The sequence below is a fragment of the Pinus tabuliformis genome, chromosome J (genome assembly GCF_031772625.1).
Source record: "Pinus tabuliformis cultivar Carrire ecotype Pingquan chromosome J, CPIR1, whole genome shotgun sequence".
Classification (NCBI taxonomy): domain Eukaryota; kingdom Viridiplantae; phylum Streptophyta; class Pinopsida; order Pinales; family Pinaceae; genus Pinus; species Pinus tabuliformis.
Window position 1 is genome coordinate 479,487,280 of NC_142295.1, and position 9,892 is coordinate 479,497,171.

Below are 9,892 nucleotides of genomic sequence, written 5' to 3' on the forward strand. Positions count from 1 at the left end.
CATATTTTCCATACTATTGGATTAGGTATAGGAGTGAGAATGAATTTTTCAAAGGCTATCTTTAAATTGGTGAGCTCAGTGTAATTTGGTATGTCAGAAAACAAAGTTTTTACCTACCAGAGTAGCTATAAATCCTTTTACAAAAACTTGGCTATGGTCCTTCCTTTGAGGGTAGAAGTATTTTCATGAGAATAATAAGCCTTAATCTTGACTTCTACTAGAATTTTTTGATATTGTTCTCGTGAAAGTAGGTTCCCTTGTAAATCCCAACAGTTGGGTAACCCTACTTTAATTCTCTTATCAAAAGTCGAGTCAAATGTAGCTACAAATTTTAATAAATCACCCAAATTCTCCGCATATTTGCCTTTGGTTGTCTCTTTCTGAATCATCTTAGAGACTTCAATAATAGTCCCTTTCATGTCGACAACCACCATTGCCCTCAACTCATTGGATGATCTTTCATTGAGGTACCTAACAAACTTCTTTGTTGTTCTTACATTCTTACCATCTTCTTCTTTGGCTGAGAGGAGAAAGAACTTAGTCTCCTTGATTGCAATTATTTTCTCTACAACTAGGGTCATATGCTCCCAAATTTTCTTTACTTTAGAAATAATTTCATCCCAAATTATATGCCTGACTGGGGTATGAGACATATTATCTTTCAACTTATTTTTCAGTTCCTTGATCTCCTCATTTGCAGTCTCCATGTTTTTGTTAATTTTCTCCACATTTTTCCTAGTTGCCTCAAGTTTCTTCTCCTTTTGTGTGAGTGCATGGTTGAATCAATTTGCATATTTTTGAGCTCACCCTATGAAAATTGCAATTCAGTTAGAGCCTTGACTAGTTGTTCAACAGGATTCTATTGGTTTTCTGGAACAATTGTTGCACATATGTGGGACTCTATCCTCCGTTGGAGTTCTTCTACTTGTTGTTTGAGGACCATCACCTCATTGTTTTTATCTATTAGCTCCTTGGCCAAAATTTATTTTTCACTCTCTACCTGGGCCAACTCTTTGGACTGTACATGTTCAGACGTAGGCATTTTCAACTTGTGCCACAATTCTTGAATTTTGGCTTGCGAACTATGAATGATGGCTTCTACAATGACTGTATCATTTGGGTTAACTCCTAATTTGACAATTAATTCTTTGAAGCTTTCATTCTTCAAGTGGAGGGCTCTAGAGTTGGCCTTGTCTTGCTTTGCTCTGGTGGTCGTTTTTTCTATTTTTTTCTCAACCTTACTGATAGTCAAGGGATTTTTGTTCAAATCACTGTAGAGAATTTCTCTAGTCTTCCTGTGCCAATTTATTTTGTCTGGAAAATGAATACTAGCCATATCTAGTGACAGATCCACTGTCTTGAATTGTGATCTAGATGGGAGAGATTGTGCAAAAGGATGATATATGGAGAATTTCATCTAGTTTCTTTGTAGGTCCATATAATTTAGGAGACTAGTCTAATAAGGAATTGAATGTGTTGCTAGCTGCTACTACATTTCATCTTTGAATCTTTTATTTCTCTCCTTTGTTCTTTGCCTCTCTTCCCATTTAGGGTATGTTGTTGATGTACTTCCCAAAGAGCCAAGGATTTCTACCTATGTGGAGGTAGAAGTGGCAACTTGTTGAGAATATTCTAGGAGTATTTGGAAGCCTGGCTAGTCCAAATTCCTCTTGAGAAACTTGGTCTCAATTTCCTCATCGGTCTGATCCTGGATCTTATCTTTCTTTCTATATGATGCCTCCTACATCTCTATGTCTCCAACTTCATCCATGCTTCTCTTTGGAGTCTTCTCCTTTGAATAAGGTGTTTCAATTTCCATTTCTATATTAATGGGCCAAGAATCCAAATTAGCCTTCCATTCAACTTCAGGTCTATACTCATGCTCATAAGCTGAAGCATTTATATCCCTTCTCCTCTTTGATATGACACCATGGGGATCATAATGACACAACTCTCCCATTTCAAAATTAAGCTCTTTCAACATGTCTTCTACTTGATGAAGGGCTTGTATGGTGCTAACAATGAATGGACCTACCACCCTACCCAACTTAAACATGTAGCCCTTTTTGGCAGGAACAAAATGGATTTGATCAAAATTTAGGCTTTGTTTGATAAATTCTAAGGAAAATATTCTCATGGGCATGAAAATAGGAGAGCAGTACGGGGGAAGTTCTGACCCATAGACTCTCATTTTAGTGTAGTCCTTAAACAAGAACTAATCACCCATCCTGGTATCTTCACAAAGTTGGAGGATTTTCTTTTGCTGGGGCAAGATTCTAGGAAGGGAAATGTCATATATAATTTTGTAAGAAATGGACATATAAGTGGAGATAAATTGATAAAACCCCTCATTGTCAAAAATTTTCTTCAGGGCACTATCCCAATAAAAAACATACTTTCTTTGCTTATGAGAATTTGCGATACTAAGGCCCAAATACTTAAATTATTCTACGTGAGTATATAAGAAAAGATAGAATAATAAAGAATAGTATCTAGAAAAGAAAAAAAAAAAATTGACAGGAAAATGGTTGAACTAGAATTTTATGGATTCTGCAATAAATGAGGGTATGTCAAAGATGACGTCAGGTTGCATCATTGTGTGTAGGAACCCTATGGCAGCTTTAGTAATATTAACATTTTCTTCTTCCCCAAAAAGCAAGGCGATAATGGTCAGAATAGGTTGTACAGTTTCAGAAAACATGGAAACATGGAATCTGTTTGCGATGGGGAGGGTTTGATTGTTGGGTGCTAAAATCAACTAGAGGAAGGCTTGTTGTTCTTTGGCTGAGAACCCATTATAAGTGTAGAAGAGGGTATCTTCTGTAAACCTCTCAGGATTAGCAGATTTTGGGTACATGAGAGCCATTTGAATTAATTCTTTCCTGACTTCTAGAATCTTTTCTCCAGTGGGGGATATGAAACAATTATGCTCTTTAATATAGGAAGCTGCGAGCTAGGAAACAAATTCTGGAAAATAGTAGATTGTGGGAGCGATTTGGTGGTACAAACCTAACCCTATGACTCGAAATGGGTCTTCTATTTTTAGGTGGCGTTCATACAGTCGAAACGAAGATCAGATAGGTGGTAGTAGTAGAATGGGTCATGGATTTCGACCTTTGTGTCCATGAGAAGCTCAATATGGCTAGAGGGTTTCACCTCTTTGGTTTTGGGCTCTAGATTTTTCATTTTAAGCATAACAGAGAATGATTAAGCAACAAAGAACTGTAGGCTACCTGGTGGTTGAAATCAATTGGATGTAGTGGCGCTCGAAGAGCTCTGCACTGGCTGAAGGTAGAAATGGGTTGTGAACAGGGGAGACACATAGGAGGGACACGTGGTGCTACCAGGTTAGACGAGAGGTGAGAGGTAGGGGTCGGTAGCCCTGTAAAATCACGCTTGATTTTTTATGTTGATGTTGCGTTGGGATGCTTTGGTGCTAGGTGTGGTCCCCATACTCCGGCGGGGTGACTGAACGAGGTCGGGAGTGGGGCTTGACCCCCGCAAAGTTGATCCTAGTCGTTGATCGGCGAGACCTGCTCGAATGACTTTGACCATTCTTGGGGCTACTGTCGACTCATATGTCGTGCTAGTATCCCTTATGAAATGCTTCTGGGACCGAGCGAATTAAGGACCGATGATGATCTGCCCCATAGTTGCTCGTCATTTAGTTGTTACATACACGATGTGGATGGTGCACCCGTTGCATTTGTTTTTTACCCCTTTCTCTTTTTCCTAGGTTCTTTACATTTGTACAAGGTTTCTCCATCACATTTTATTTTTTCCGTTAAACTTGTAGACTGAAATCCTCTGCAAATCAACCATTCTAGGAGAACATATAGGTCACAACATAACCCATGCATATATGAGAGCGTAAACGAAAGACCCCCAACGCAAACGAGTTCACACACTGCAATTCAAATTTTCTAGAGTAGTAAAAGGTGCATAGCGAGAGATAGAGTTTTGTAGCCGAAGACTCAAACCCAACAAAAATAAATAAATCCAACAACACCGTCAAGTGACAAAATGCAAAGAATCTGAGCAGGTATGGCAGTCATGGAAAATGGAAGAAAGGAGAATAATAGAGAGTTGAATTCAGGCTGTAGTAGTTAATCTCAGAATAGTAGGAAACATAGTAGAGTAAAGAAGAATGGAGATGGGGTCTTGTGAGCAAGAGGTTGGGATTCTTATAGAAAGAGGAAGAGGTGCACAAAGAGTGAGCACATAGTAAAGTAGAGGTTAGGGAGTAACATGTAGTTCAACATTTAAATGTGGATTAGGATCGTGCAGTGGCCACACAAGTGAGTGTGGGTTTCTCACTCCACCTGGCTCGAGACAAGCCAAGTATTTGTGTTGGGGGCCTATTGGGACCCCAGTGTAACTTAGGGTATATGTGGGGGAACTTGGGTTTAGCTAGAGGTCAAATATAAATAACAATTAAGTGCACATGTAAAGGAAATGAAATTTAAATGCCATGAAATGTAAATTTTTTATAGAGGGAAAAGAAATTAGAATATTTATATTAAAAGATTCCTCTCTCATTTTATAATAGGTTTTTTTTGGAGTTAGGGTTGGGGTGTGTTTGGGATTGGAGTATTCTCTCTTTTAGAGAATACTCCTATTATTTCTTCAGCAGCTGAAATAGTAAGGATGTAGCATTGCCCAGAGTTAGCCATTAAAAATGTGTTGTTAGTGAATCATTGCCCAAAATTATCATCATCATTATTATTGAATAGGGTTTCCAAAATTGTAATTTAATTATCATAAATTTTTAGGTAGATGGTAGGGATTTAACATTCATAGAATATTCTTAGTAGTATACACAAATCAATGGCTGAAATTTATTTTCAAAGTAGTTAAGCTTTGTTTTCTTTTTTAATTAAATTCATTAATTAAAAATATTTCCATATATAAAGTGGCATTTGGTATTGGTAAGCCATAGTATTAGCACATGTTATTGTAACAAAGTCCATTTAGGGATTACGAATCTCCATGATATATATATATATATATATATAACTTTATGTTTATTTTTTTACCATTTTAATAATAATATTAATTATTTTAAATAAAATTATAATTTATAATTTTTACGATTTTTTAAATTTTAGTCTTTTAAGATATATGCTTAAATGTATTATTATTCAAATGTATTTTAATAATAATATTAATTATTTTAAGTAAAATTATAATTTAGTTAATTTTTATGATTTTTTTAATTTTAGTCTTTTAAGATATATACTTAAATATATTTTATTATTATTATAGTAAATTAATGCTATTACCATCTAGTATGTTTAATTTATATAATTACACTTAGTCATCTGTTGTTGAACTTTGCTAAAATGTTAAAAAACCACTTATATTTTGGTATAAATAATCTACTGAACTCTATGTTTTTAAAATGAGTTTCTTGATTTTTCTGTATACATGGACCCCTCATTTTTTCATCAGAGGAATCCAAACCGTTAAATACGAGTTTTTTAAATGGAGATCATAAAAACTGGGCTGCTAATCCAACCTCTCTTAATTACAGTAAACTCGATCGAACAGCTGAACTTTTGTGGAGCTGACATACGATCAGTAGGGAAGCTCAGATTTAATTTTCAGCAGCTGAAAATTGGAGATGAAGCGACTTCTCTCAATATGTTTAGCCAGTAGTCCATACCCTCACCAACCTGGAGATCGGAACTCCAGAGTTGATTGGTATTTATGGTTAAATCATTTGAATCCATGGCACCACTCATGTTATCCGGGTTGTCAAGAAGCCAATCAACTTCTGCGCCATAAAATCGCTGAATGGGAGAATCAACTCGCAGGTTCATTGAGCCATTTAAGCTCCCGCCGCTTATTATTATTTCTCCGTCACTGTCTGGCCTCGTGCCCTGTGAGGAACTCGACACCATTTCTGCTTTATTATCATGGTTAATTGCAGGCGCCCCTGCTGGGTCCTCGAAGTTATTTTGATCATTACCCATAAATATTTGCAGATCTCTTGATAAAGGCTGGCATTCAAGCTCGTCAAGGGTATTAATCAATGGACGACTCTGATCAATTCCCAGTTCTAAAGAATCAATACAGTGAGAACGAAGCACATCTAAAGTTGAATCAGCGCTGCTACTCTGATAATCTATAGTACTAGTGCACATGTTGTGGGAAGATGAGATTACGTCTTCTGAGAATTCTGGCAAAGCATAAACCGAATCACAGATCTCCCATGTCGATGGCGCTCTTCCATCCGAATTACAGAGTGTTTGCGAACGTAGAGGATTGAAACCGTGGTATGACATTTCTACTGTCGATGAATCCGCGGAAGACGAAGGCGCTGGCTTTGCGGTGACTGTAGCGGACTCGGCTTTCACACGTGCGAGACGCTTCTTCAAACGTGTGCTCCACACATTCTTGATTTCATTGTCTGTTCTTCCTGGCAGGTGCGAAGCAATAGTAGACCATCTGCATTATAACATGAGGAAAACATAATCAGCTAAGTGCAGGAATGTATATTTTGAGAAATGTAGATACTCATTGTCAGATTTTTCTTTACTAATTATCAAGAATCTGCGATAATTTTGAGATATTCTCAAAATCTACATTTACATTAGCAAAATCTAAATAAAAACAAAAAACCAACCAGAATGATGGATGGAATTTTCTAAAATGTGCACTTAATTTAGAATTAGGCAAAAAAATTTAAAACTCACCTGTTACCTATGAGCTCATGCAATTTAATGATTTGATCTTCCTCTTCTGGACTAAAATTCCCTCTTTTGATGTTGGGTCTCAGGTAGTTGGTCCACCGCAGGCGACAACTCTTTCCACATCGCAGAAGCCCTGCAACATAAAACCGCCATAGTTAGATTTACAGGCCATTTTTATTCATTCACAAAATCCTGATCATATTCAACGCGAATATAAATCCATGATACTGACCTGCTTCCTTGGGCAGTGCACGCCAGTTGCAGTGGCCATGGTTGTTAATGTAATCGACCAGTAGTTTATCCTCATCTGGAGTCCAGGGGCCTTTCTTTACTGCCATTTTATCACAGCAAGGAGCTCGACCCATGGCGTCCTAGTCTTGTGAAAGTAGAGAGGTATTACTAATAATGCTGGATGTGAAGCTGACTTGGTGCTTGAGTTTATCGTGATAGAGCAGTGGACAGTCCTGTTTTATAGCTGAGAGAAGGAAACCGCGTGGGCGGAATCGTTCAAGAAATTGAAATGTTCAACGAGAGGAAAGTTCCGAGAACCCGAAGGCCGTCATCGGAACTCGTGGCACAGCTTGCAAACAAGTCAATCTTTGACCACCGCTACACAACACGAGGGCTAGTTACGAAAGCGACTGGGGCATTGAAATGCGTTGAAGGGGACTCGGTCGTATCGTGGGAACCAATGAGCACTCCATGGCACTGTACTGAATATTACGTATGATATTTAATGTAGGCTTTTAGATTGATGAGTTTTGAAATATTTATAGCACGTGTTTATGATGTATTGAATCTCTTTTTATGGTAAAAGAGGTTTTGTTTACTTCATATATTTAAGGTTTTTGTTTATTTCATCTATTTGGATGTTATTTTATATAACACGATAATAACGTAAATATTTTCATTTGGATGTTATTTTATATAACACGATAATAACGTAAATATTTTCAAATATTATATTTATGTTATTAAAAATTTTAATATATTTATAAGATATGGTTTCTTTTTTTAAGATTTATTTTATAAATATTTAGTTAAAAAAAACACTAAAAGATTAGGATTTTATGTTGAATTGTATTGTAATTTTTTTTAATTTATATGGTTATTTTCATTTTTGTTTTGGGTTTATATTAATTATTATTATTATTATTATTATTTTATTGAAGACTTGGCATACTTACATGTCATTTACATAATGGGTTGTAGAATGCGTGTCTCTTTGTCCAATTACCATTAAGTAGAAAATTTATATATTTATTAGGGGGTTCACACAGTGCATTATATTAGATATCATTTTGGGATTCAATTCACATATGACCATTTCCATGAGAGGTAAGTCATTCACATATGACCATTTCCATGAGAGGTAGTCATAACTGACTAATTTCTCATGATTTTTGAATAGTCCACTTAGCACTCATTGCATCGGGTGATGCTCACAGGGGTGAAGAAGTGGGATTGAAACTAGTGAAATGAATCACATAGCGTCAATCATCACTTCCGGGGTTTGCACCCGGTAACCAAGACTTCCCGGGAGGTCACCCATCCCAGATCACCTCTGGCTCAAGCACGCTTAACTGTGGAGTTTTCCCCACAATCAAGCCCACTTAGCTTGCTACCCCCTTTGCAAAACCTTAGCAAGTATTGTGCCTCATGAACCATTCAACAAGAGATCCCTTCACTCTTTTTGAATTTAAGGTTTTGCAAATGGGGTAGCAAGCTAAGTGGGCTTGATTGTGGGGAAAACTCCACAGTTAAGTGTGCTTGAGCCAGAAGCGATCTGGGATGGGTGACCTCCCGAGAAGTCCTGGTTACCAGGTGCAAGCCCTGGAAGTGATGATTGACGCTATGTGATTCATTTCACTAGTTTCAATCCCATTTCTTCACCCCTGTGAGCATCACCCAATGCAATGAGTGCTAAGTGGACTATTCAAAAATCATGAGAAATTAGTCAGTTATGACTACCTCTCATGGAAATGGTCATACGTGAATGACTTAACACAGTTGAATCCCAAAATGATATCTAAGAAAATTTATAATTCAATTCAAATTTATAATTATAATGTAATTTGAATTTTTATATCTAAGAATTTTAATAAAGAAGTATATATTTTGTGTATATATATATATATTTTAATTTATTTATTTGTTTAAAAATAAATTTATTTATTTTAAAATAATATAAATTTAAGATTTTTAAGGAAATTTATTTGGTAATTTTGTGAAAATGTAAAGTAAATGTGAATAGAAGGTCTCATGTTCAAATTTTGGGTTGCTTACTTGTGCTTATTTGTTGGAGGTAGCTCGGTTCACCTAGGGATTATATTGGTGGTTGTCCTATGTGAATCAATTAAAAAATTGCCTAGTTGTCAATTTCTCTCTACTATATATATATGATGATGATGATGGTTAACGTCCACTGAGACCAAACTTTGGTCTATCGAACCTAAAGAAACGAATTATTTAGTTTGATTTAAGATTTTATTCCTATGCTCAAAAAGCTTGGAGAGAAGCTTCCCAAGCTCACTGTATTTTGACAACGTAAAAGGCTAGGAAGGTCAATATTGCAACAAAGATTTTGAAACTGATATCTAATGTGGTTGTACGTGGGGCACTCTAAGAGGAAGTGATTTTCATCCTCGATGTTCGTATTCTCACAGAGATGGAAAAACCTTTCCATCCATGGTGTTTTAGGAACTGCCCAATGACCCGTTTCACTATGGAGCTCATGAGAGTTCGTTCTAATATTGGCTATATTAATTTTCTTCTTTGAGCTAGTTAAAACAGAGAGATACTTTTGATCTTCTAGGGTGGGGTTGATGACCTCCTTATAATATCTTAATTTTCTTTTAGCTGCTAAATCTTTCTGACACCACATTTTTTCTTTGAACTTAGAAGTAACAATATTGTTAATGTTATTAATGTTTTGTAATGCAACATTCTCGCCGATATCCCAATGGTTTAACCAGGCTCTGGTGTCTTTATACCAACCTTGTTTGAGCCTTAGGTGGTTTTGGCTAGAATTTAAAGCTATCTTAGGAAGTCTATGGTCTCCTATGTTATTGAGTTTGTGCTTGTACAACAGAAGCCTAGTCATAGCTAGGCTCTCGATAGGGGAAAGACCCACTTCTATAAGGAGAATAGGATAGGGTGTGTTGCTTTTAATTTTGAGGTTATACGTTATAAAATGC

At 36.4% G+C, this 9,892-nt stretch overlaps 1 protein-coding gene across 1 annotated transcript; it reads right to left on the minus strand.

Annotated features, from left to right (window-relative positions):
• Positions 1–5,510: 5,510 nt before the first annotated feature.
• On the minus strand, positions 5,511–7,114 carry LOC149227894 (uncharacterized). The gene is made up of 3 exons (XM_089375597.1): positions 6,928–7,114; positions 6,699–6,828; positions 5,511–6,450 (listed from the first exon to the last, which is right to left on the minus strand). The coding sequence occupies exons 1-3, from the start codon at positions 7,058–7,060 to the stop codon at positions 5,604–5,606; spliced, it is 1,110 nt and encodes a 369-aa protein (XP_089231723.1). The 5' UTR covers positions 7,061–7,114; the 3' UTR covers positions 5,511–5,603.
• Between the last annotated feature and the right edge of the window lie 2,778 nt (positions 7,115–9,892).